This window comes from Miniopterus natalensis, chromosome 15 (genome assembly GCF_054644295.1).
Source record: "Miniopterus natalensis isolate mMinNat1 chromosome 15, mMinNat1.hap1, whole genome shotgun sequence".
In the NCBI taxonomy this organism is placed as follows: domain Eukaryota; kingdom Metazoa; phylum Chordata; class Mammalia; order Chiroptera; family Miniopteridae; genus Miniopterus; species Miniopterus natalensis.
This window is the reverse complement of record NC_142095.1, coordinates 36,814,630-36,841,624: the sequence shown is the minus strand read 5'-3', so window position 1 is coordinate 36,841,624 and position 26,995 is coordinate 36,814,630. Positions and strand designations below refer to the sequence as shown.

The following is a 26,995-nucleotide window of genomic DNA, read 5'->3' as shown; positions in this document are numbered from 1 at the left end:
GCTCACCCACCTCTAAGGACAAAGGGCTGAGGGCTAGACCAAAGGGGCTGGGGGGGGGGGCTGCCTCAAGGCCTGTGCCCCAGAGACAGAGAGAACAGAAGGGAGAGAGAGAGAGGAAGAAACAGGAAGCTGGAGAGGGAGAGACACTGAGGTGGCGGGAGGAGACACGGCTCAGGGGACACTGGAGCATGGCGATCAACCTAGACTCAGCCACTTGGCACTTTCTCACCTTTTCCTTCTACCCTGCTCCCCTCCCCTTCTCCAGGTAGGCAAGGGATCCTGAGAACTAGATTCTAGAACTCAGGCACAGACTCCTCTATGGCAAGGACAGAGATAAATAGTAATGAGATGGGCATTACATCTAGCATCACCTTGCCTTGTCTCCATTTTACAGATGAGGAAACTGAGGCTTAAAATGATTAAGTGACATGCCCACGTTTTTTGGCCGCTCTGCAATTTGAATCCATATCTGCCTGAAGCCTGAGCTGTATTAACTTTCTCCTCCCTGCCCTTCTTTCCAGTTTGGGCCAGCCTCTAGGCTTTCACTCATCTCTTCCAGCCAGGCCTTCACCTCTCTGCTTTTCCAGACTGGCCCCTCACTCTCCTGAGACACTGCCTGCAACTGGAACCACCTTCTCCCATCACCCCATAGAGCCATATGGGGCTGCTTAAGCCACCCAGAAAAACCCAGTGCCCCAGAGCCAGAGGAAACCCATAAATATAAACACATTTGCATGAAAGCACAAGGGTCTGTGCTTGCACCCATCAACTCAGTTAGCTGTCAAAAGTGGGAGCAGCCACCAGCTTCCTGGGACAAACACTTCCCCACAGCTAGGTTGGTACCATTTGGTGTTTATTTAGACACACAAATAAAAGAACCTGGTGGTTCAAACAGCTTGTGCTCCTTTTTTTTTTTCTTGTCATATTTATATATTTTAAAAGATCAACACATTACCAGTCCCCCATGTTTTTTTCTCTACTGAGCAATATATACAGCCTGTTTTATATATATATATATGTGTGTGCGTATACATATATATGCATATATATATAATACATTTTTTCGATACTACATTCAAGTAATGAAACACAGGATTTACAGTTTCCCTCTGAGGGCAGAGGAAAAGCAAATTCACACTCAGTTCACAGAAGAAGTACCATTAAGAGCCCAGCCAGATAGGAGCCAAGGCCCCTCTTGGGAGTGAGGGGGGCCGGCAGCAGCAGAAATCACCACAGTCACACTGTTGCTTATCGTGGGGGGCGGGCAGGTGCTGATGTAGGGGTCCAAGCCTGCTCTGCCCAGGTTGGGTGGGCAGGCCGTGCTGACTGACTCAGGTTCCTTGGTTGGGATGGGTTGGGGGGTCATGTCTGGGAACCTCAATTTTCCAAGAGCCTCTCGAAATTGGGATTCACAAAGGAGAAGCCAGCGAATGCTGTTTGGTCCATGGAGTCGATGAGGTTCTTGTCGCTGTAGGAGAGGCGTGCCTTCTCACTCAGGAACTCCTGGTCGAAGTTGCTGTAGTCTCCAGGGGACTTCTGTGGGCACAAGGTAGGGGTGGGTGAGCAGGACCCAAGGGGCACCCTTCTGAAGGTTCCCAAACACCAGAATCCCTGTGGGGCCAAGCTAGGCCAGAGCTATCCTTAGTAAGACCAGAAAAGGGAATCTTTCCTAACAACCTGGGAGAAGCCCAGCTAGAAAGTGGATGCTGTTTTTCCAAGGGGAAGAGGGAAGCCAGCAGGGAGCTCTGGGCCTGGATAAGAAAAGGTGAGCATGTCCTGGGCAGGGTCTGGCAAACTATACCCAGGGGCCAGACCCTGTCTGCCACCTGGTTTTGTTAGTCCCACAAGCTAAGAATGGCTTTTAGCCTGGCTGGTGTGGCTCAGTGGTTGAATGTAAACCCATGAACCAAGAGGTCACAGGTTCGATTCCAGGTCGGGGCACATGCCAGGGTTTTGGGCTCGATCCCCAGCGGGGGGGGTGTGTGTAGGAGGCAACCAATTGATGATGTTTCTCTCTCATAGATGTTTCTCTCTCTCTTCCCCTCTCTCTAAAAAAAAATTTTTTTAAATCAATAAACATAAATAAAAGGCTTTTACATTTTTCTTTTCTTCTTTAAATATATCTTTATTGATTTTAGAGAGAGGAAGGGAAAGGGAGAGAGAGAGAGAGAAACATCAATGATGCGTCATTGATTGGCTGCCTCCTGCACACCCCCCACTGGGGATCGAGCCCACAACCCGGGCATGTGCCCTGACCGGGAATTGAACCTCGATTTCCTGGATCCTAGGTCGATGCTCAACAGCTGAGCTACGTCCAGCCAGGTTACATTTTTCAATGTTTAGGAAAAAAATCAAAAGCAGAATATTTCATGACATGAAAATTAAATGAAATTCACATTTCACTGTCCATAAATAAAGTTTTAGTAGCACAAGACCACACCCACTCATCAACATACTATCTATGGCTGCTTTGAGACCATCTGGCCTGCAAAGCCTAAAGTATTTACTACTGGGCTGTTCACAGGAAAGGTTTGCCAGCTCTGCCTCTGAGAACACAGTGAAATGGTGATACAGATCTCAAGCTGATGGCCCTCAGGCCACACTGAGCTGGCAAGTACAGCATTTTGACTAGCAGTGGGTTTTAATGGCATTTGAGCCAATATGTTAAAATTGGGCAATGTGACATAAAAACCCAGATTTCTGGTCTTTTGAAAACAGGCAAAGCAGCCTTGAACCCATTCCAGGGCCCATACTTTCCTGGTGCTAAAGTGCCCCTGGGGCCGCTCACCACAGGCCCCACCACATCCCACTGACGGGCTGCCGATCAGCATCCCCTTGTTTTCTTAGTGCAGAGAAATCAATCTGTCCCTCTTTCTATCATAACCGAGCCTGAGAGAAGGCTGTATGATTTTCCTGCAGCCTGCCTGCCCTGGGAGTAACATGCCCAGCCCAGGAGGCATCGAGCTTGAGGTCCCTGGAGCAGGAAAAGTGCTCTGCGACCTCCAGGCACAGTGGTGGGGCACATCACATGACACAGGCTGCCCAGTGGGACAGAGTGTCCTGATGGAGGAGGGGAAGCAGAGGAGAGGAAAGGCATGGGAAGGAGGAACTGTGATCAGAGAAGGGCCATAGAATCCAACTTCCGAGGTGTTTGGGGTGCTCGGGACTCTGGCCCCAACCTGTCTCTGCTCTCCTGCTGGCTCCTCGGTGGCCTCTGGATTCTGGGCCTTCGCGTGAACCACCCCTTCTACCTGCAACGCCTCCCAGCTGCCTCGAGCCTTGCCCATGTCCCACTTCCTCTCAGACGCACCCCATTCTATGCATTCTGGGCTCCTGCTAACAGACCCGCCTGATGACAACTGATCATGTGTGGCCTTGTGACAGCTCTCGTACTGTTGTGTTATATCACAAATGATCATCTGTGTTCAAGTTTCTTGTCTCTCTTGAGCTGGGGCTCCTCGAGCTCTGGGACTGGGCCTCCCACTCTGCTGAGTAGCTCAGCACAGTGCTCTGCACGTAACAGACACTCAGCATTTATTGTAAAATGGATTGGATAGGGGGAGGGAAGGAGGGAGGCTTTAACTCTGATTCCCAAAGCACAGTCCCCTGCATACAGTGGCACTAAAAAATGTAGGCTAAGGGATGGCTGGATCCACAGTTCCCAGTGTTTGTTGAATAACTGAGTGAGGAGAGAGGGTGAGACTATCAGGGTAGAGGCTGTGACTGAAGGTGTCAAGGAGGTCAGGGAAGCAGGTTTGCTAGAAGTAGAGAGAGGAGAAAGCACGTAAATGCAGGCAAGAGGCACGGCAAAGGAGGAAGTGCCCACCCCGAAGGCAGAGGGGCAACACTGAGTGCATGGCCCCCATTGAAGCTGGAGTACACATACCACTTTGGGCTTGAAGGGAGGCTCCACCAGACGTTTCTCCAGCAGAACCCAGTTGATGGTCTTGAAGAAGGGGTGGGCTCTGATGTTCCCACTCACTCCCAGCCTCCTGGATGGATCCCTTTCAAGCAGCTGCAACCCAGCAGAGGCCCCGGTTAGCACCCAAGGGCTGCAGGAAATTGGAGCCTCAGCAAACACCCAAGTAGACCCAGGGCACCCAGGCAGGCCTGGCAGAGCCCAGTGGTGCAGTCCAGGGCCACTGGGGCTGAGGGGATCTTCCCTGGTGGTATGTTCCCAGGTCCCCCAGAGACAACAGGTTGTGGACAGGGGCTGCTGGGACTCTTGAGTGTTGGCTCACAGGGGCTGTCCCCTGAGTGTTTGCTCTCTGCCTGGCACAGACCTGAGCATCATACATTTATGTGTCTTCCCAACAACTCGGGTTCTTTCCTAGCTCCATTTTGCAGATAAAGAGACAGACTCAGCGTTTAGCCTCAGGTCTGTCCGTCTCCTGATCTAAGCTAACAATCACCATGCCAGGCCGATCCAGTGCAGGGTACTCAGACAGGAGCTCCCGCAACTGTGGCAAGAGAGCAATCCCCCCAACATGTCACCACTGGAGCATTAGTGAAGCTACTGTTCCAGAGGCTCCTGGGGTTCCCGCAGCTCCGCATACCAGTTCTCAGCCCTAGCCGGCCTCGCCCAGGCCTCCCACCTTTTCCAGGATGTCCTTGGACTCCTTGGTGATCCAGCGGGGGTAATGCGGCGTGTCCACGCGGATAGACTCGAAGAGCTCATCCTCGTCGTCCCCATGGAAGGGGGACTGACCAATGAGCATCTCGTAGAGGAGGACTCCGAAGGACCACCAGTCCACAGAGAAGGAGTACTTCAGGCCCTGCAGGATCTGGGCGGGGAAGGGGCCGGAGCTGAGGGGCCGCGGAGCAGGACCCCGTCGGGCGCCTCAGCCTCCCGGTCTGGCGCAGACATTGCTGCCCAGGAGGCCCCCCCGGCTCCCCGCCTGGGCTGGCGGCGGGGCGGGGGCCCGCTCACCTCAGGGGCGATGTAGTCAGGGGTACCGCAGAAGGTGCTGGCCTGCTTCTCCCCGACTACGTTCTCTTTGCACATCCCAAAGTCAGCGATCTTGATGTGGCCGTGCCTGTCCAGCATCACGTTGTCCAGCTTGAGATCCCTGAGGGGAAAGGGTAGGACAGGGGTCTTCAGGAGCCAATTCCGCTCCTGTCCCCCCGTCCCATTTTCACCCTGTAAGCCTAGAATTCTTCCCAAGGGGACAAGGGGGGGAGGAAAAGGCAGTGGAAGGGAAAGAGGCACCAAAACAGGTGCTTCCTGCGGGCCACCTACTTAGGTGTTACATGCTGGACACATGCCGTCCTACTTTCCGGAGCCCAAAATGAGACTCAGAGAGGTGATGTCACTTGCCCAGGATCAACAGCTGGTCAGCAGTGGCTCTGGGTTCAGGTTTGTGTGACTCCACAAGGGCAGGGACCATGTCTATTTTTATGTAGTTGGTTGAGTAGATAACTTATGTACATGGTAACAAGTACTAGAAAAGGGCAAACAGCACATACGAAGTCCACCTTCCACTAACCTCGACGGCCAGGCCCTCCCTGGAGCGACTCTAGGTACTGACAAAGCACAATACAATACGCATCTTACCTCACCTTCTAAAACATGAACCCTAATATTCAATACACACTGTCCCATGGTTGGTTTTCCACTTGACAACCTATCCTGGCATCATCCCTCAGCCTTTTTGACGAGCGCATAATAAACTACTGTCGGACGGGACGGTCATTTATGGGGTGGGAATTTATGGAACCAGTTCCTATTGGTGGAAGCTGAGAGTGCTCAGAGGGGGCCTCGGAGTGAGACCGATTGCACTAAGGGAGACACTGTGCCACTCGGTGCCACACTCCCACCAATGGCGCCGAGTACGGGTGAGCAGTGAATTCCCAGTCCCTGGAGCTATGCCAGCCTCAGCTGAGGGGCCACCAGGAATTCTAGCAATGGAGTAGGAGGTTTAGGCAAATACCCAACTCAACAGTGACTCCAGGCCGAGGTGGGGCCATAGCTGGACCGGGCTCCACTCAGAACATCTCAGAGAATATGATGGGGTTGGAGCTTCCCTTCCTGAAAGCTCCCCCCCCCACCCCAGGTCCCCACTACTCCATACCTGTAAATGATGCCTTTGCTGTGTAGAAACTGCAGTCCACAGACTATCTCAGCAGCATAAAACCTGGATAAGAGAGAGACAAAGTGTTCTGGAATTTCTGCAGACCAGCCCTTACTTCTCCCTGTTCCCTCATCCCCACCTCCAGGGGCAGGAAATGTTGCAAATAACTCCATGGGCAACCTGGGCCTGATCAAGCACATCTTGTATCAGGCAAGTGGAGGCTAGCAGCCAAGGCAGAAAAGGAAATTATAAGGGAAAAGCTCCAAATAAGGCAATTTTCTGTCCTAAGAGTGTATGCATTCGAATTGATATACATATGTATGCACATGCACGCACACACAGTTTGGGAGTGCATGCTAGTCCGAGGGGTCACACACTGGGGTTCTGTGTGACACAAGATTACCATGTGTGAGGCTTTCCTGGCTGAGGTCCAAGGAGGGGACAGGACTCGGCACGTCTGTGCTGTGCGCCCAGCCAGAGGTCACCCACCAACCAGGTTTTCCACACAGTGGGGGGCGGCCCCGGCTACCCCCAATCTGTCCAACCCCAGCTCTAGTCCAGGGTTGCTTCTCCAGGGAAAGGAAAAACTGAATGGAGGGCAGCCTGGCAGTGGCTCTCCCCCGACAGGGCCCTCACATACATGGCACGGTACAGCTCGAAGCGGCCTTTGTCCTGGATGTGGTACATCAGGTCCCCACCGTTGAGGAACTCCATCACGAAGAACAGGTGATCCTGGGGCGGGGAGGGTGGTGAGCAGAGGCACAGAAACAGGAGGGCCACCGACGCAGGGCCAACACTCCCTTGGGGACATGAGAGGAAGGGACATGGCCCTGCTCTGGGAGTAGGAGGGGGACACAGTCCTGCCTCGAGCGGTCTGAGCGGGAGGCTGAGGGGAGCTGTAGCTCCTGGGGCAGTGACAGTGGGGAGGACAAGCACCTTGGTCTGGAAGGTGCAGAAGAGGTGGGTGAGGAAGGGGTTCTCCCAGGCGAGGGCCAGCACCCGCTTCTCCACCATGGTGCACTCGACGTCGTCGTCGATCAGAACCACGTCCTTCTTCAGGGCCTTGACGGCGAAGAACTCCTTTTTGCCCTTCAGCTCTGCAAGCAGCACCTGACGGGTGAGTGGGGATACTAAGTAGGACAGGCCCGGGCCAGAGGCGAGGGCGCCACAGCCCCACCCGACCAGGCCCCTTGGGCTGCCTCAGGGCCGTGCGGCCTCTCACCTTCCCGAAGCTGCCTTTGCCCAGGACCTTGTGGAAGATGAAGTTATCGATGCAACACCTGGTGCTGCCCTCCCAGATCTTGCCGTAGGTCCCGCTATCTGCTGGAGAGATGGCACTTTCGACTCAGGTCTCTGTTGGCAGAGTCCCCTCCCCTGGGGCTCAGGGGTGGGCTGGAGTAAGGGGCCTCAGAGAGGAAGGGGTTCCTTCTCCATGGTGGTGTCTCCTCTCAGGTCTCAGTGGACAATGGAGGGAGGCCAGGCCCCATCCTGGGCCCTAGTGGGAAGCAGGGGCTTTCCTGGGGGAAAAAGGTCCAGCTTTACCTTGGGTTTCATCTCCAAAGACTCCTATTAATTTCTTCTGAAAATTCTGGTAGATCCCAACGGGCTCTGCAGACTCCGTCTCTGACTTCCGGGAGGATTTCTAGAGAAGGGGGTGGGGGTTGGTCATACCATGGTCCCCAGTGGGGACCAGCAGAGGCAAGGCCCGAGACCTCAAGCAGCGCGCACGTGCGTGCACACACACACACAGGCACGCACTCTTCCAGTGGCACAGGGATGCCTGGGGGGTCTGGAAGGCAGTAATTACAAACGAAAGTTTTATAAATTGGATACCACCTTCTCAAACAGTTACTCAATAGATTTTTGTGTTGCCTTCACTTGTGATTGATTCTAAAATTTTACCTTAAAGTTTTGTGGTATCTCTCGCACCCCACCACACCCAACATACACAAACACACAGGCTTTTAGTTTCAAGTGTTTCAACCTTGCCCCCCTTTCCCCCCCAGGTTCACCCCCAAGTACGGAACTGCTGGAAGAACTCATTTCTAATGGAATAAGGCCACCACCCTCTGCTGCCCAATTCTTGACCTGGATCGTCCAGAGGTGGGGTCTTGGGTATAAAGCCCCCACTGTGGCTCCCCAGGAGTGGGTGTGAGCCTTGACTGCCCCAACCCCACTACCCTCTGTCCTGGGTTCCCACAGAGCTGCCCACCTGGGTGAGTTGGTTCAATGCCTCAGCCAAGAGTTTCTGGTTGATGCCGCAGAGGTTGGCAACCTTCTTCTGGCATTTATGGTGCACATTCATGCTACAGTCTGGGGTGAGGGAGAAGCAGGCCCATCAGGGCCCCTGTCCAGGCTGGGCAGCCAGCAGGCCCAGCCAAGGGCAGCGAGGGGTGAAGGAGAGAGCAGGAGAAAGGAGGGCTTTGGGGGGATCTGCTGGGTTTCCTGTCTTTAGAAAAAATGTATTCGATGCCATCATGAGCACTTTAAATTTTTCATTATTTAAAGGAAAGGAAAACTATATGGGACCTAATTATGACCCTTCAAAGAATGTGTGGGACAACCTAGACAAGTCCTTTTTCCTGCAGGGGTCTTGTTTCTCCCCTATCAGTGAAGCTGGTGGGGAAAGGGGTGGTGAGGTGCATTTGGGGAGCACCTGCTCTTGTGCGGCATTGACTCTCTGGGTCTTTCTATACTCTGACTCTTATGTTACATTTGAGGATGCAGAGCTCAGAGAGGTGGGGCCTCCTGTCCAGTGATCACACAGCAGGTAAATGGTAGAGCCAGTGGGGCCAGTGGGGAGGGGTCACCAAGGCCTCCCCATGTGGGGTCCCCCAGCGAGAAGGCAAAGGCAACATCAGTTAAGTGGGGTTTATGGGGTCCCGATGGGTAGGCACAGCTGGGAGCGCCCCTCCCCCACTACCCCCACCCCAGCCCAAGCTGGGTGGCACCCACCTTCACACTTTAATCCCTGCTTCACCAGCCCCCAGAGCAGGCTGCCACAGTGGTCACAGAAGGTGGGGCTCATGTAGTTGTAAACCTTGAACCGGTGCGGCATGTCGATGTTGAACCGTTCTTTCTGGAACTGGGGTGGAGGGATCACAGGTCAAGGGTCACATGGAAGCTCCAGCCCCTTCCTCAACCCCCAGTTCTCCCCCAACCCCATGCATGGCAAGATGCCAACAGGGCTCCAGTGGGGACTGGGCAATCCAGAGGTCCAAGGAAGGATCAAGAACAACGGGAGGAAGGGTGAGTCCCACGGGGGAGGGGGAGGGAGAGCCCAAATCCTTCCCATCTGGCCAAGCCCCCCCAGATCCCCAGGGCGTTCCCCTGGACTCAGCCTCACTATGGTGTCCCGGCTATTGGCAGCAGTGCCAGTGCACCGGCCGATGATCTTGTCGATGCATTTCTTGTGGATGGCGGCGTTGCATTCTTGAGGAGGCGCAGGCCCAGGAGGCGGGGGAGAAAGCACCGGGAAGGGCAGGGTCTGTGAGCAAGCCCGGTCCAGCCCCCTACACAAAGCCACCGTTCTCCCGACCGCCCACACCCTCACCCCACAGAGGCCTTGGGCCCAGAGGTTGAGTTTTCTCTCCTCCCGCCAGCCCTCGGAGGAGGGGCCTGGGAAGGAGGGGGCAGGGAGGGCAGGCCAATCTGGTGGATCTGAGGTTAGAAAGGCTCAAGGAGTCCCGATGGGCACAGAGTGGGACAGAAGTGAGGGGGATGGGGTATAGCAGTGAGAGAAGTGGAGGTAAAGGAGCCCCCTTTCCCTCTTCTATGCCCCAGGACAGCAAATAGCTCCCAAGCTCTCCGTCATGTACATGCACACAGACAGATGCACCCTAACTCAGACATAAAGACATACACAGCATGTGCAATAATGACAAGGCTTCTTACATAGAATGCTTACCATGTACCAATCACACTTAAAATACAGCTTTACATATTTTATCCCACTTGATCTTCATAATGACACTATTATCCCTATTTTATAGATGAGAAAACTGAGGCACAGAGAGGTTAGGTAACTGTGCCTAACGGGCTACAGCTAAGAAGTGGTAGAGCCAGGATTCAAACCCAGGCAGTCTGGCTCCAGAGCCTGTGCTTACAGCTGCCGGCCCACACTGCCTGGTGTATGCACCCTCATGGAGGTGTACTCAGACGTGTCCACCCATATGCACACATATCTAACAGGAATACACATGCAGCCAGGCGTGTGCAGCCAGGGGTGTGCTGGTCCAGGTCTGACAGCCTCTCTGGGGGAAAAGAGGCTTGATGTGCAGCACTGGCTGATTTCGCTGTAAAAACTCCAATGTGTCCTATTTCAGGCTACTAATGTGATGTCACCGAATGCAAAGAGTTGGGAAGAGATATGCAGAGCTGACTTCATGAGCTGGAGCAGGCCAGCTCTGGCACTCATGGAGCGTAGCTATCTATCGTACACACGTGTACTCTGATGTGGAAAACCTCATGTGCACACACTCAAGCACACAGAGTCTTCATTCAGACATGCAGTCCCCAGCATGGGCACACAGGCTCTCCTATGAACACAGCCAGGCACTTCCAGGCACACGGGTGTGTGTACAAAAGGAATTGTGGAGACACTTACGCCTGCATTTGTAGCCTTGCTTGTTGAGACCCCTGAAAGGCAAATCCCCAGGCAGGGTGAGTAGGGGAGGCACTGGATGTGCCCTCCCTTCCCCCAGCAGGCACAGCCAGCCCTCACCAAACAAATTCTTTGCACACAGAACAGAAGGTAGGCTGCCTAAAGAAGGTGGCAATAAACTCGTGGTTCTTGATGTAGTGGATTTTGGCCTGTTTAATAGCTCCACGGCGGTTCATCGTTGGGAACATGGCCTCGTCTTCACCCCGCAGAGACTGCTTGCAATCTGGGGGACATGGAATGGTGAGGTCAGCCGCAGCCATAGGAAGGACACCCCTGCGGTCCCTCCCAGGGTGGCCCTGGATAGATTGCTGATGGGGGCTCCTTCTCTAAACCTCTGTCCTGGCTCTGGCCTCTGAACCTATATCCCCAGCCCAGGGAAGGCAGGTCTTACCTCCGTCTTCCAGGAAATACTGCACAGACATCAACACCTTGGCTTGGGGTTGCAGGTCCAGCTGCAGGGGTGAGGGTGGGGGTCAATGAGGGCGGGCCCGGGCCAAGCCCAACAAAGAACCCGCCCCATGGTTGGCCCCCCAAGGCCAAGGGAGCCTTGGCAGCCTAGCAGGACACCTGTCTGCCTGGTGTGGGTAGGGATGGGCCCCGCCCCTGAGCCCCGCCCCCCACCCCCCACTCAAGGGTATTATTACATTTGGGGAAGTGAAAGGATCCTGCCCACACCCAGCCTGGCCACATGGCCTGGGAACAGAGTGGGAAGGGAAACTCCCCACCCTCAACACCTCTGTCCACTTAACAAGGATATTAGAACAAAGGCCTCGTGTCACCTGCGGAGACACAGACACACACACACTTTCACACCGTGCTGTTTCTCTGTCTGTCAGGGGTTCTGCACGTCCAGTCTCTTCACACAGACTGGCTGGTTCTAAGGGCAGGACCCTCACCTTCCCAGGACCCAGGCCTGGTGGCTGACATTGTCCCTTGCAGTAGTGAAGTGAGAGCTCAGCAAGCGTCTCTGCCTGACTGGCCGAGACACCCACCCTGTGCCCTGGTCAGTGCAGCCCTGAGTCAACTTCTCTCTTGGCCTAACCCCTTCAGCCCTCACTGGAGGCTGACCAGAGTCCCTGATCATCACAGGTCTTTTCCGGTGGGGACACCTTGGCTACAGGAGACCACATGTAACCCTGGGGGGCAGGGGATGCTCTGCCAACGCTGGCACACTGTGACCACAAGAGCCACATGTGTGTGCAGAGTCCCAGTTTGGCAGGTGAGTAGTGGGCCTGGGCCACCAGCCTTCCCATTCTCCCACTTCCTCACTGTTGAAGATCATAACTGCTGTTCCCTAGTGCCTTCCTGGGCTGGAATATCAGCAAAGATTCCAAGCAGAACTGGGAACAATGGGTGCCTCTGAGAAAGGAACCTGGTGCCTGTGGTGAGGGCTGGACATACCCTTACATTCAGTTTGATGTTTTACTATGGGCACATCCTGCCTTTACAAAATTAAAAGGGAAAAAAGTAGTTGCAATAACAAGGATGGCTCTTATTAGCACCCACCCTGTGCCAGGTTCTACAATTAGCTCTTTACACCCAGTTGCTCATTTCATCAGAACAACCCACACTGAGGTAGGGTCTTTTAGAAGCTTCTCCTTTTTACAGATTTGGAAAGTGGCTCAGAGAAGCAAGGATATGGTAAATTGCAGAGCTGGGGTTCGAACTCAGTTGTGTCAGCTGCAAGGCTGCACTGAGCAGCTGCTCACTCCCAGTGCACACACGTACACATACACAACCGCAGCTCACACGCCCCTCACCCAGAACTCAGCCTTGCCGTTGTTCTTCTTGCAGCGCTCAGCCAGCACTGACACGCCCACCGTCACCTCGGACATGGGCTCCTCGGCCGCCCGCATCAGCACGATCTGGATGACGCGACCCTCATAGATGTGGGCGTCGAACGTGGACTTCCACTCAGGGTACATGGTGGGCTTCTTCTGCACCAGCGTCTTCCCGCGCTCTGCAATGCATGCCAAGCCAGTCACATCAGGCCAAGGCCCCTCTGTCCCTCCCTTCCCAGCCTTCAGCCCTGATAGAATCTGCCTGGCTCTCTCCCCAAGGGCCCACCTTGGCTTCCCAGTGTCCTTGGGTCTGAGTCTCCACTGTTCAGTCTGCACAACTGTTCTGCTCACCTCACCAGCCTCATCTCACTCAGAACACAGAACTGCTGGCGGCACCGCGTGGGCATCCTGCCAGGTCCCATCTCCAGGCCTTTGCTCCTGCTGTTCCCTCTTCTTGTGACTCTCTTGTTCCAGCCCCACTTAGCTGTCCCCTTCCCTATGCATTCACTCAGTGAACATGTGCTGACAGCTGCCACACGCCAGCCACTGTACTGGAGGCAAGGAACATGGCAGAAAGTTACACCTGGTGCCTGCCCTCCCGGAGCCTCAGTTGCAGGCAGAGACATGGACCAGTTCATGTCCCCAGTAAATGTTAAATCATAGCTGCAATTATAGTGGGCAAGGCCAGTGGTTCTAGACCCACCCATGTCAGGGGGCCTGCTCCAGCCTAAGAGTTGGGAAGGCTTCCTGGAAGAAGAGACAGCTCAATTGAAACCTCAAGGATGAGCCAGGGTTCACCAGATGAGGGCAGAAGCAAGAAGGAATGGTCTGAGATGTTCACCTCTTCCAGGAAGATGTTCTTGACTCCAGCCCGGGACAGTGCCTACTCTCAGCTTCCCTATCACAGGACTCATTGTCTGGCTCCCCCACCTGACTGTAACCCCAGGAGGGCAGAGCCAGGTCAGCCCTAGAGCACTGCAATGTCCTCAGTGCCCAGCACAGGGCCTGGCACAGATGGACATGTGGAAATTGTTGGGTGAAGCCAACAGGGGAGGAGCCAGAGCCCGGAGCCCCAGTGAGGGGTCCATGCAGCCAGTGCTGGAGGCCCTGTGGGTACTCGGTGGCCTCTGCTGTCCTGCATCCATAGCTGGGCTGGGCAGGGAATGAGGAAGAGTAGGATCCCAAAGAGGTTCTGGGGGAACAAGGCCCTGCCACGGCCACTGCCTCCCACTGGGCCTGGACTCCCAGCCCCACGGGCCGCTGCCACCTCTCCAAGGTTCAGCCTCCAGCCCTACCTGTGCTGAGTGCCTCCTTCATCTTCACAGCACAGAAGGGCGGGTTCGCCTCATCCGTGGCCTCCAGGGAGCCCAGCTCATAGGAGTTGAAGGCGATGCGCAGGAATGGTGCCATGTTGGGGCCTGCGGTGGGGTTGTGTAGAAAGAAGGGGTGAGGCTGGAAGCAGGGCAGGGCCAGCGGGAACAGCCCTGAAAGGTGGTCAGGTATCCACTCTCTCCAGGGCTCTCCAAGCATTCAGTTTGGCCCACATGGTGCTTAGAATGCACTAGTCCCAGCTGACAATGTTAAAATTGAGAGGTTTTATTTAAGTCAAGACTTGTGGCATCCTTGGTAAAACTAGAAGATGGGATATCGGGTGAGAGCTGGCTGGCATGGCCCCCCTGGTTGGGCACCCCTGCCAGTCCACTCCAGGCAGGGACCCTCTTTCATGTGTCTCCAAAACCTACCTGGGCCCTGGGGGCATCTGAGTCTGTGACTCCCCAGCTGTTCTTTTGCAAAGTCATTCAACGCCTCCTTTAATACCAGCTGAACACATCTACTACTATGTGCCTGGTACCCAGCATGTGCTGGCCAAGATGTGAAGGGCAGTGCCCCCTCCTTCCCATACCCAGACCCCCACAGCCCTTCTTGATTTTCAAAATTTTGCTCCTAAATACCCAGGTAGACAAGCAGGGCCAAAATGACCACCCCCACTTTTCAGACAGGGACACTGACACTCTGAGGCCAAGCCAGAACCTAAAGCTGGGATTCCACTGATTCAGAGGCCAGCGCAGTGGAAGGCCCGCCCATATCAGTGTGCCTGACCCTGCTGAATCAGAGCCCCTTGGGGTCAGGGGCCTCTTGCCTTCCCGGAAGTCTGCCTGCACTTTCAAACAAATTATTTTCCAAATATAAAACTATTTCAATGTTCAATGTAATGCTGAATTTGTTTTTTAAACCACACAGGTTGGCCCCACGCTCCCCCATTCCTCACGTTCCTCAATTCACGGGAGATGACCCTGAGGGTCTTCCGGGCTGTCACTCATGAAGGATGCTCACATGTGCAAGCCCATGCTTGCACACTTATACACCTACTTGGACAGTGGCTCCGGGTCTAGGCCCTACACAGGTGGGTGTTCTAGAACCCTGGTTGAAGAAACGCTCACTCATGTATATGCACATACATATGTACTCATACTCCATCCTGAACATCCTGCTGGCAGAGTGGCAGACTCAGACACCAAGCCCTACCCATGCACATGTATGTACACACATGCAGCAGCCACCCCGCCCAGGGACAGCTCCCTTGGCTCCTCCACAAGGCAGCCAGAGCAGCAGCCTTGTCTGCTGGGAGCTCCCAGCCCAGATGAGCTCACAGGAAACACTGACCTCAGCCTACGGCCCAGCCCAGTGGCCTGGCCAGTCCTCTGAGGCCAGCAGCCAGAGCAGAGGGGAGGGACCAGTAGGGGCAGACGCCATCATGTCCCATGCCTGGGCCTGGCTCCTACTCAGAGGGAGTGAGAGTGGGTGTGCGAACTCACATCTGAGCCCAGGCCCCAAAAAGCCTTCATCCTGAGCCCAGCCAGGCCAGCCACCATGATCTCTTGGTAGAAGGGAGGGAGAGCCAGCTGTGGGCTGCTGCTGACTCCTCCCTGGGCCAGAGCACGCATGAGTGTGTGTTAGTGTGCGTGAGGGTACAAGTGGGTGTGACTGCACAGCTGCAGAGCTGTGTGTGCCTGCGAGGACATGGCGGGCGCTCGGGCAATGCTGAAGTGAAGGGTGAGCTGCGTGGGCCTAGCTGGGAGTGGGTGTAGGCGCCTGGGTGAGTGTCCCAAACCCCCAGGCAAAAAGGACATCGTGCTCTCCTGCCGCCTTGCCTAGCCCAGGGTCCAATGTCTGGAGCACCCAGGTGAGTGCTCCCTGGGAGTCCAGAAGGATCAGCAGGGCCCCTCCCTGCACAGCATATACTTGCTACATGTCTGTATCCACACGCCCTGGGCCTGAGCCTCATGCATCCTAACAAGAGAGCCTTGAAACCCAGGGGGGGCAATAACCTCGAGACCCAGGTGGGCAACAACTGGAGTTCTGCGTGTCTCAGAGGATGAGGGCTGAGTGGGAATGTGGGCAGCCCCAAAAGGAGAGTAGTTGTGCTGCAAGGGGCTTGGCTCCTGGAGAGGAGGTCAGGGCAGCCCCTGGTAGCAACACCCCAACACCAATGCTGTCCTGGCTGTGGGACTCCATGCAGGACACTTGGCAGCTTTGAGTCTCAGTCAGCCCCCATCTACAGATGAGGAAAGGTCCCTTGGTGGGGGGCTATCATGATAAGAACTCATGTAGGAGAGCCAACATCAGCCCCACAGGCCCCGGGGTGGGCTCCCTTTAATGCTATCACCCCTTCTTGCTTGCAGCACCCACTTCTTACCTGTGCATCTCCCTTCTCAGTTTGCCAAGCACACTCACATCCCCCACTGCATCTATCCCACCTGCCCACCAGCCTGGGAAGACAGTCCTAACAACTGAGCCCACTTCTCAGATAGGGCACCCAAGTCTCCAGGAACACAGAGCTACTCACCCACAGCAGCGAGTGTGCCAAACATCTGCCAGCAGCTCCTCTTCCCCACTGCCTCCCCTTGGGGCCCAGCCCAGATGGCCCACAGACTTCATGACTTCCCCTGCCTCCAGGTGGCCTGGCAGGAGCCGTCCTTGGGGAACACCGGGGTTACGTGGAGGAGGGGAGAGTGGGAGTGTCAGAGAAGCCCCGGGAGGGAGAGGCAGAGCCTCCAGCTCTCTGTAGCCACACTCAGAGCAGCTGCTGCTCACAGTTAGCTAGAAGCCACCAGGGGAAAACCACAACCACAGTGGGCCCCGGCCCCAAACCTGTACCGCCAGGCCGCAGTGCCACAAGGAGGGAGGCCTGCTGGGGATCTCTGGTAGTAACCCTAGGGTTAGGTCACCTCGTCCCAACCTCCTAGGACTAAAACTAGAATACGGGTCCTGCCATGCTCTACCACCTCTTCTACCCCAACTGTACTGCCTGGACCCCAGGGGAGAGAGAGACATCGTGAGCTGGTATCTCCTTCCATCAGTGTGTGACTCTGAGAGGTCCTGGGTCCCTGCACACCAGTCCCCCACGCACAGTGGAGCCAGGGTCACCCACCTACCTCACAGAGCGTCTGAACACTGGTGGGAAGGCCAGGGGGTAAATTAACGGCACAAAAGCAAGGTGTGCCAACTATTTATAGCCCCATGCAAATAGGCCCAGGCTCACAGGCCTCAGAGGAAGGCTGCTGGCTCAGCCTCATCACCACTCTGCAGCGCCCTGGAGGTGGCAGGGGCTGGACCCCACACAGGGCTCCATAGGGACCAGCTCCTTGGAGCCAGCTGAGGCCAGCCAGGCCTTTCCCAGCAGCCTGTGGGCTCCTAGTCTCTATTCTGCTGCTTCTTCAGCCCATGGCAAAGGCAGCCCAGTGAAGTAGAGAGCACTGGACTTGGAGTCAAGGGCCTCAGTGCAAATCTCAAGCCCCACTTATAAGAAAGATCATCACTTTCTGAGGCCAATAATGCACTAGATCAACCTTATTATGATGGCACTAGATAGTCTACCCCTGTCAGGTCCAGGAGATGGGTATTTGACTGGAAAAAAAAACAAGGCTCAAAGAGGCTAAGTGATTTACCCAAGATTACACAGCCAGTAGTGGTGGAAGAAGGATTTGAATCCAGGCATGCCCAATGTTTTGGCCCACAGTGTGCCATGTCAGAAAGAAGAGATGAGGGGGCAGAAGTAGAGAAATAAATGTGCCAGGAGCAGCACACACAACACATTCACGAGGACAGAGAAACAGAGGTGAGGACACCAGGAGACAGGTCCCCTGTGCTTGATCACAGTCTATCCACCCAACCCCCTGCAGGCAGGTCCTAGGCCTGACTGTGAGGACCACCCCCTTCTATAGGACAAGGGGGTACAGGCCCCTGAACTGCTGCCTTCCCTCCTGTCCCAGCTGCTTGGACCAGCTTCCGGTTCTCAAAACAGGGAAGGCTTGGCCATACTAGATTCTGGTCGTAGGGGATAAAGGCTCACTGGCCCTGCTCCCCAACCTGCCCTAGACCAGCAGCTCAAAGGGAATGGGAGGTAGTGCTCAGCTGGGCCAGAATAGGCATGCACCTACTCGGGGTGACGGAAACCTGCTCCTAGCCAGTCTGGGGCAGTGGGCAAGGCTGACGTTGAGCTGACCAGAGGGACTGGTTGGAGCTCCCAGGACACAGAGGACAAGTATGCACATTGCACATCCGGACGTGTGCACGTGAGTGTGTTCCAGCAAAGGAGGCGGGGTGGGGGACAGAGCCTGAGGGGTGGCACCACCAGGAACAGGAATGCATTTTCTAATTTTTCTACAACCATGTGTAAATTGTTTGATAATAATTTTGTTAAAGGGGAAAAATAAAACCAGCAAGCTTCTGGCTGAGGGAACTGCATATGCAAAAACAGGAAGGCCTGAAAGTGGGCCATGTATTCAGAGTGGCCAGAGGTGAAATCTAAGGTGGGCACAGGCCAGGGGCAGGCTGAGGCACGCGGGCTTTCTCCAAGGTCAGGCTGAGGCCAGGAGGTTCCAAGCCGTGGGGAGAATGAGTAGGGAGGAGCCAGGAGCGGTGACAGGAGGGCGGGGTCCCTGGGGAAAGGGAGAAAGTCTAGGCAGTGGTTGATGTGGGGGTGGGGGGGGCAAGAAGGAGCCCTGGCTGGGGGATGAGGTGCCTGTCGGGGGAGGAGCAGGTGCGGGGAGCATCTCCTGCTCTGGGACTTGGCCATGACCTGAGACCATAGCTGGTCCTCCTCCCAGGACAGGCCACATAAGGGCTGGGGCACAGGCCCTGGTGGGGAGCCTTGGCAGGGTCTCGCTAACCTTCCCCTCCCCCACCTCCTGCTCTTCTTGCTGAGCCCATTTCCTGGGTTGTGAAACCTCTGTGGCCTCCTCCACTTGCTTCCGTAGGGGAAGGCCGCCCGGGGAGGCCATCCTCCCAGCCCAGCTGCTACCACCGGCCTGCCCAGCCTGGCAGCTTCCGCCACACCAGGCCCTGGCTCTGTTGCAACTCTGCCAGGGTCAGCCCTGCTCCCTCCTGCTGATCACAGTGCCACTCACTCTTCTTCCCTTCCACTACCTGGGCCTCCTCCTTCCTTCATTCAACCTTCAAGGCCTTTGTGGGTTGGACCTTCGCAGGTCCAAGCAGGGTCTGCATCTCTAGAAGGGCCTAGTCTGACACCACCACCACCCAGTCTTGGTGGTGTCTTCCGTGGGCAGGCAGCGGGCACCACTCCAAGGCTGGACAGGTATTCGTGGGGAGAGTTGCACTGGAGGCGCATCTCTGCTCCTCAGAGGTCTAAGGGAGAAGACCTCAGACCCACCAGCTGATCTCTACTCTCCCTTGTTCACTGGACCTCAGCCTGCCACCTCTTGCTTGCCCGGCAGACCTTCTGAGAGACCCTCCCTCCACGCTCACACACACTCCAAAAGCCTGGCCAAAGCCTTTCTTGTCAGTCCCCCCTTTGCTCCTCTGTCCAGTGGGCATCACCCTGTGGCCTGTAAGGCAGAATCAAATGCCAGGGAAGGGCTAGGGTGGAGGGAACCAGGTCAGTTCTGCGGGCAAGGGGACCCTCATTGTCCTTGGTTTCCCCATCTATGTGGGCATGTCACTTGCTGAAGGCCCATCTCTTTCCTCTAGCTCACCCTTCTTAACCCTGGTGGAACACCTAAGTGTCCTGGGGACATTCAAAAAAGTCCACTGCTGGGCCCAGCCCAGCCCACTGGAATCAGAGGGCAATCAGTGGAGAGGCATGGGCAGTGTGACCAAAACTTGCAATTGCAAAAGGGTGACAATACCTTAAGAGCCAATGAAAGACCTGGGGCCTCTTCCCAAGAAAACACATGCATGTGCTACCTACATGTGACGGGGTAGGGGCTGCAGGTCCCCAAGGCCCAAGCCTCAGGTCACCCCAGCTCTCCTCAGGCCCAGTCAGCAGGCACCACAGTGACAAGACACAGCAGACCCACGGAACTCACAGCTTGGTGGGGACAGTCACATAAATACATAATTAGAGGGGGATATGACCACTGCTCCGGCAGTGAGCAGGGTGAAGGGAGCGAGAGGGGCTGGGGTAGCAGGGGGGCAGGGGGGGTCATGGAGGGCTTCAATCGGAGCATGAGCAGAGGTGCCATGGGTCTACCCAGCCAGAGGGCCTGGAAGGGTCTGAGAAGCAGGACTTGGAACCCTGGCTGGCATCAGCTCACAGCTGCCTCTGCCAGCACGTGTGGAGGCAGGGCCTCCTTGGGGCACAGCCCACAGCAGGAACAGAGTTTGAGTCACTCAGCTAGCCCTAGGATTGGCGAAGCCCTTGGCTCAGCCAGAGGGAGAAACCCCTGAGTACCCCGAGGAAGGAAAAAAGGCCCCTTCACAGCAGGACCGAGGACAAAGGGGCCTCTGTGAGGAGCCAGGGTGGGGGGTATGTCAGGACCTCTCCCAGAATAACCACATACCTGGGCACACACGGCACACCCACCAACCCAAACACAGTAGCACATGGGGAGCCTGCTTGCATTGGATACACATACACAGAGATAGCTGTAGCCACAGGCATATACACACTCCTATGACAACTCAGTGACGCACACACTGAGAAACACACCTGACTCACTGGCTCTCACAGGCTGGCAGACATCCAGGCCCACGCAGACCATACGGGACATTATTACCTCCGTGTATTCATCAGCACTGAGACATCCACACGCACACAGGGTCCCATAGCTCATAATGTACACTCGGGCACAGAGATAAACACAAGCCTGGAAGGACCCACACATGTCTGACTAGGATCTGGCCCCAGGAAAGTCCAAATGTAGCTTTTTCTACAGCAGCTCCTGGGGCACAGTGGCTGGGAGATGAGGGGGAGGGAAGGGAGCTGGTGTCAGGCAGGCTGGGCTTCCCCATTGAGGGAGGGGAGAAAGTCCCTCCTGGCCCAGAGCAAAGTCCAAAGTGTGCCAGGGAAGGAGTGGGCAGGTTAGGCTCACTGCTGCGCAGGCCTCCTCCACCCACCTGTCTCGGGAAGTCAGCGGAGGATGAGGCAGTCACAGGCCTGGCACATGACTTTCACTGGGCAGAAACTGACAGAGAGGTGAACAATTGACCCAAAGCCACAAAGCCAACAGGGCAGCTCCCGGGGAAGGCAGAGAGAGACCCTCTGGCCCCCAATGGGGCAAAGGCATGTGCACATGGTTGGGGAGGGAACAGCTTCTCCAACAGTCCCCACAGAGATGGGCCCCACATCTACCCCTCACCCTTCTCTCTGTGCACCCAAAGAAGCCTCCTCCTAGAGTCCAGTGGTTTTCCTGATTGTTGACAATCACCTTTGTGTTTGGGAGAAGGCGAGATGGCCACCTAGGGCTTTTGTCATCAGTCCCCACAAGGAAAATAGGCCCATAAGATGCCTCCCCACTTTAGGGGAGAGGCAGGACTGTGCTGTGCCATCCCATGGCAGGTGGGGGCCTGGGTGTGGGCTGGACAGGTCTAGTTCAGATCTGGTCTGCCTTGGGTGACTTGAGAGCTTTGCCAAGGCACTCTGGGGTCATCTGTAAAAGGGAATGATCTAGCCTAGGAGGTTGTGCTGAGTGCAGTTCCTGGCACCATTTCCAGCTCTCCCTGGTAATTACAAGGGCCTCCAAACTTTGTTGGATCAGTGGGTAAAGGGGCTCTCTCAAGCCACTCAGCCCTGTAGTCACCTGCTTTGGTCTGCTGTTCTGGGAAGAGGCCAGGCTGAGCAAAGGAAGCCTGAGTCCACTGGCAGACCCCAGCTGCTGTCCCTCTCAGGGCCTCAGTTTCCCTGTCTTGAAAATGACTACTACTTCTAAGTTTTCTCCAGCCCTGATACTAAAAGACCCTGCAATCCTCCTATCTAGCCCCCCCCCCAATCTCATCCCCAACACCCACAGCCCACAGCAAGCAGACATCTGATCTGGCCTTGGGCATTATCGACTGGCTGCTCCACTGCACCTGTTTACCCAACACAGCCACAGACATGATCCAAAGCTTCCGGGGCTGTTGTGAAAACAGCAGCTCAGCCACCACAAGCCTGCCCTTCTGGGCACCTTGGCAGGGACCTTCAAAGGACAGCCATCCAGACCTGTACCCAGAGCCTCCACCAAACGCCCGCTGAACCCTTTCCTCCCCAATCTGGGCTGTGCATGCTACCTCTCAACTTTCAGCCCAGGCCTTCCTGAACCCACCTGCCTCCATGACCTCAACTCGCTCTAGGGGTACTCAGACACGTCCAAGACAGACCTGCTGATGTTCCCCCACGCAAGTGCTCCCATCTCCTAGTAGCCCCAGTGCTTGCCCAGTTAGTTGTTCAGGCCAAACACCTGAGGGTCGTTTTCCTCCTCCCCCTTCCTCCCTACACAGCAACACTATCATATCTATCTCTGCAGTCAGTCCTGAAGTCCTCTCTTCTCTCCGCCTGCTGCCCCTGTCCTGGCACCACTAGCGCCCCCAGGCTCTGCACCTGCCTGCTCACTGCTTTCCATCCTCTGGTCTGGCTCCCACAGTCCCTCTGCCCCAGCGGCTAGGTGGGTCTTTTAAGATCTAGTCACCCCCTGCCTAAGCTCCCAGGATCCCGTTTCCCCTCTGATAGACCCAGATTCCTCTCCCTGGCCTGCCCCACCCAACCTGCCCTCATTACCTCCCTGACCTTCTCAGCCACTGCCCTCTTCACTCCTCTGCCCCAGCCACAATGAGCCCTTTTCAGTTCTCTGAACAGACAAGTTCCATCCCACTTAGGAGCCTCTGAGCTTGCTGTTCTGCCTTCCGGCCATCTTCCCCAAAACATACACTGGCTACTTCTCATCATTCAGGTCCCTGATCTGTCCATTTCACAGATGAGGCAACTTGAGGGGCAAAGCAGTCCAGTCCCTGGCTCCAGAGTCCATAGCAGTAAATATCCAGCAAAAATTTGAACCTAGGTCTGCCTGATGCCTGCAGAGGTCTTGCTCCTATCCCTTCAGGATGCCCTCACACTCTCAGCTGGTAACTGCCAATCTCCAGCCCTCTAGCCTCCTAGCACCTGCCAACTACCCCACCATTATTACCACTCCCACACCCAAGGTCCCCAGCCTCTTGGCATCGGACAGCAAAGGCCAAAGCTCAGCCCAACCCTCACTGGGCTGAACTTTTGTGTGTCCCTGGGACAAGCAGGTCCTTGCCATCCACTGCCATTTGTCAAGAGTGTATGTGTAGAGGGTATTTCTAGCTCCCCCCACTCCTCCAGCCTCCATCAGCCCCAGATGTCCACCCCCAGCCCCAGCCCAAAGGCTGACTCCAGGTCTGAAGGGTAGGCAGACTGGCAGGAGGGCTCACCATCCACCCCCTCATTGCTAGCCTCAGCTTCTCCAAGCCCAATGTCCTGGGTGGGGAGGTAAGCGGGGGCAGAAACCAAAGAGAGGCCTGAGGGGCAGCAGGAAGCGGCAGACTGCCTTTCCTTTCTATTGTCATAAGATCTATTTTTCTCCTTTTGAAAGAGCGAGGGGGAGAGAAGGAGGGGCTGGGCCCCTGAGTGGGCACAGCTGCTCCACCCTGAAGCTCCTCTTCCCAGAGGACATGGAACCTACTGAACCCACAGAACCCTCCCCACCCTGCCACACTGCCTCTGAAGGCAGAATCAAGGGGGCATCAGGGAGCCAGAGACCTGGCTTCTCAGCCACCTGGCCCTGTGACACTGGGCAAGTGCCCAGGTCATCTGACATAATAAACCCGTCATCATCCGTACCACTTGCTGTTTTTGAACAGTTACATGAACGGGGGTGCTAAGTGCTTTACATAACTACTAACAATGTGCTGGGCACAGTGCAAACTACTTTGCATACATTACCGGTTGTTTCTGGCACACCCCCACAAAGATGGATGCTATCATCCTCTCATTTGTCAGAGGGGGAAACCGAGGCACTAAGCATCAAAGCCACTTGCCCAGGTTCATTCATACAGCTGCTTGGAGCTGCCTCCTCCCAGAGATGAAGCCCAGCCGTGGCCACTCACACACAGGGGGCCGTGCCTGCCGTTTCTAACGCTCTGAGCCTTGGCTTCGAGCACAAGAGAAGCAGGGATTGTGGGGACTGTGGAGGGCTTCATACACGAGGGTCCCTGAGCCTCTGTCAAGGGCTGGCCAGCCCAGGCACTGCAAAGCCTGGTCAGTCGGCCTAACCCACTGGCCAGACACTACTCCCCTCACAGGCAAGGCCGGCGGGGCAAGCCACGAATGCAGGGCTGGTCAGTTCCACTCTGAAACTACTTCCTGGGCAGCCAGAGGAAGTGAGCCTCCGGAAACACCTCCGACAGATGGGCCTCTCCCCTGGGACCAGGCCTTGGAAAGGGCACAGACTGCCTCAGGAGAAGTCCTCTTTCAGCCTTCCAGTCCTCCACTTACACCAGACATGGACACTGTGGGACACTGAAGGGCTGATAGGACCCCCACCAGCCTGTGAGCACTGTGGCCCAATGACCACAGGCAGCCCACTTCCTTCTCTGTGGCAGCAGCCACAAACGGTGCCGGCACAGCTGACATGGCCCTTCCCCCACACCCTTGCTCCCCCAACTTCAATGACAAGCCCTGGTCAGCCTGGAGGGGTGGGCCAGCTGGGCAGGATAACTAGTGAATGCCTGGGCAGAGCTCACCTTTCATTGTGACCAAGCCCCCTGGGACACCTGTGGTCATAGCCACACCTCACATCTCGCTCTCAGTACCAGAAACAAGCTGGGTTATGACTCTGACCAAGGACCCCCCCGATTCCTGACCCAGAATGGGCACAGTGTGGTGTGTGTGGGCAGGCATCTGAGTGCATGCTGGCTGGGTGAGCGTCTATGTGCATGTTTGAGCATGCCTGTGGGTAAGTACACATGAACACCTGTGTGCATGTGTGTGCACGTGCATGTGCAGGCACTCGTGGGTCTGTGGGCATGGGTCCCAAGTGCAGCCTCAGTTTCTGTATCACTGTGTGAGTATACATCTATGCCGACTAGGTAGATGTTGTTTTAGAGTTGAAAGTGGCTGGCTCTGGTCTGGTCGGGGTGGCTCGGTTGGTTGGGTGTCATCCTATGCACCAAAGGGCTGCCAGTTTGATTCTACTCAGGGCACATACTCAGGTTTCACGCTCAATCCCAGGTGGGGAGCGTGCAGGAGGCAGCCGATCAATGTTTCGCTCTTGCATTGTTTCTCTCTCCCTCTCCCTTCCTCTCTCTCTCTAGAAATCAATAAAAATATTTTTAAAAAAGAAAGTGGGCTGGCTCCAAGGCTAATTAATTGAACTTCTTAGGGAATAGGGCTCAGTGCTGGGAGGGGATGGGCCCCTTGACCTCAGGTAGCACAGGCCCCGGCAACGAAGAGCCCATCACCTCCTCCCCACCAGATTCGCAGGTAGGCTGAATAAACAAAAGAAACCCTGTTTTTGTTCAGCCCCCATTCCCACCCCTGCACCCCTACCCCCTAGTGAGGCCCACTTGTCTATTCGCGCCCCTAAGACTTGTAGGCGCTTGGCAGCCAGAGGGGTGGCAGTGGGGAAATGGTCAGGAAGGACTCATGGAGAAAAGACCACCTTTGCCACCCCTCCCCACTGTCACTCCCTAGGTTCTGTGCCCTCAGCATCTCCTACCCTGCCCCCAGAATCCTGCTCACTGGGCTCTGGATATGCAATCGGTAAGTTCACAGGGCTGTCTTCATTACAATGCAGACTAATGGAGGCAAAGCTGGCGTCAAAGAAAAGAATTTCTAGCTTTATGAATGGCCTCCGAGACTGCAGCCTTCCCCAATATTCCTTAGCAACTCTGCCCAGCTCATCCTCAATCTGGAGGCGGTGAGGGAGACTTAGAATCCTTCCTCTGGCCCCAGAGAGGCTGAGGAAATGTAGGAATGGGTGTAGAAGAGAGCTCAGTTGTACCAGGAGCTGGAAGACTTCATTCCATTCCCAGTGTCCAACCCACTCACTGTAGGACCCAGGGCAAACCTCAGTTTCCCTGTGTGATGATGACAGCCTGAAGCAGAGATAAGGGACATCGGAAAAGCTGATACATCCACCTTTAACCCTTGGCTCACACACCACCTTCTCTCTAACTGACCAGCAAAATGTCACTACTCCTCACACCAAACCACTGCTGGGCGCCAGGCTTCTGAGCTCCAAGGTAAAAACCTTGGCTACGCCAGAGCCAGTTCCAGGCAGGCAGCCCTCATTCACTGCTGCCCTCTCTGGGCACCCAGGCCCCACACCCAGACCAAGGACTCTGTGTGCTGCCCCATCCCGACCCCCAACCAAGTCCCAGGGAGTGAGGGGAGGAGCCCAAAGAGGACGTCCACCCTGTCCACTGTCCATCTGTCTAAGAGGATCTAGTCTTACCTGGGGTTCCACGCTCCACCTTGCCCTTAGTCCTGGTTCCTGCCACCACCACCACCACACAAAAATCACCAGGAGAACAGGCCTGCTGCCCTCACCAGGGCCAGTTCCCAGCAGACCTGCAGGAACAAGAGAAAAGAGCTGAGCTGAGAGGCGTCACCAAACAGGCCCTCCCCAGCATGACCGACACAAGCCTGGCTCAGCCTTTTCTGACTCTTAAAACTTCAGATCTCTTTGAACTTGACTTTCTCTTCTGTGAAATAGGGTGTTGGCCCAACTTTTCCAGGGCACTGGGCATGTATTCACTCCAAGCTAGGGGCTGGAGTGCTATCTCAGCCCTCAGCGCCTTTCCAGGCTACATACAGAAACAGCAAGAACTCTGTTCCTAATCCTCCTGTCTGCAAGAGGTTGCCCTGTGGGCCTGGGAGAAGTAGGGTGCAATCAGGTACCACTGCTTTGTGGCCTGGGGCAATTCTTCTGAGCCTCAGTTTGTCTCATCCTTAAAATGAGGAGCATACATCTCCCCAGGTGTATGCTGAGGCTCCAATGATGTGGCCTGCCAGCTCCTGTGCTGGCCTCAAATTGGGAGTGACAAGTGAATAGTGACATGTTTTTGTTCCTTGTTTTACATGTTCTAGTTGAGACGACTCTCATATTACTGCTGTGCCCATTATACAGCTAAAAACAACAACACCCAAGGCTCAGAGAGATCCTTGAAGGAAAGAATGGCAAAGGCAGCAAGGTGCCCTGGTACCCTGAGTACTTTTCCTGCAGGCCAGCAGGCTTCCA

At 55.5% G+C, this 26,995-nt stretch overlaps 1 protein-coding gene across 2 annotated transcripts; it reads right to left on the bottom strand.

Moving 5' to 3' along the window:
* Positions 1-836: 836 nt before the first annotated feature.
* PRKCD (protein kinase C delta) lies at positions 837-26,313 on the bottom strand. 2 transcript variants are annotated; one of them, XM_016210218.2, is made up of 18 exons: positions 26,210-26,313; positions 13,811-13,933; positions 12,495-12,694; positions 11,126-11,186; positions 10,795-10,957; positions 10,678-10,709; positions 9,418-9,503; positions 9,027-9,156; positions 8,284-8,384; positions 7,614-7,713; positions 7,294-7,394; positions 7,008-7,181; positions 6,712-6,803; positions 6,072-6,134; positions 4,931-5,069; positions 4,596-4,784; positions 3,887-4,015; positions 837-1,536 (listed from the first exon to the last, which is right to left on the bottom strand). In XM_016210218.2, exons 2-18 carry the CDS (start codon positions 13,923-13,925, stop codon positions 1,378-1,380), a joined length of 2,034 nt encoding a protein of 677 aa, XP_016065704.1. In that variant the 5' UTR covers positions 13,926-13,933; positions 26,210-26,313; the 3' UTR covers positions 837-1,377. The 2 variants fall into 2 exon arrangements, with proteins under 2 accessions (XP_016065704.1, XP_016065705.1); XM_016210219.2 differs by having other exon boundaries at positions 7,294-7,391.
* Between the last annotated feature and the right edge of the window lie 682 nt (positions 26,314-26,995).

What these genes read in the sequence shown, in the direction of transcription:
- PRKCD (XM_016210218.2), bottom strand. Translation starts at nt 13,925, where the DNA reads ATGGCACCATTCCTGCGCATCGCCTTCAACTCCTATGAGCTGGGCTCC. An exon ending in GAAGGAGGCACTCAGCACAG is followed by an intron (nt 12,695 to 13,810) that starts GTAGGGCTGGAG and finishes CATGCATTGCAG; the next exon opens with AGCGCGGGAAGACGCTGGTG. An exon ending in TCTGCACCTTCCAGACCAAG is followed by an intron (nt 6,804 to 7,007) that starts GTGCTTGTCCTC and finishes TCCCCGCCCCAG; the next exon opens with GATCACCTGTTCTTCGTGAT.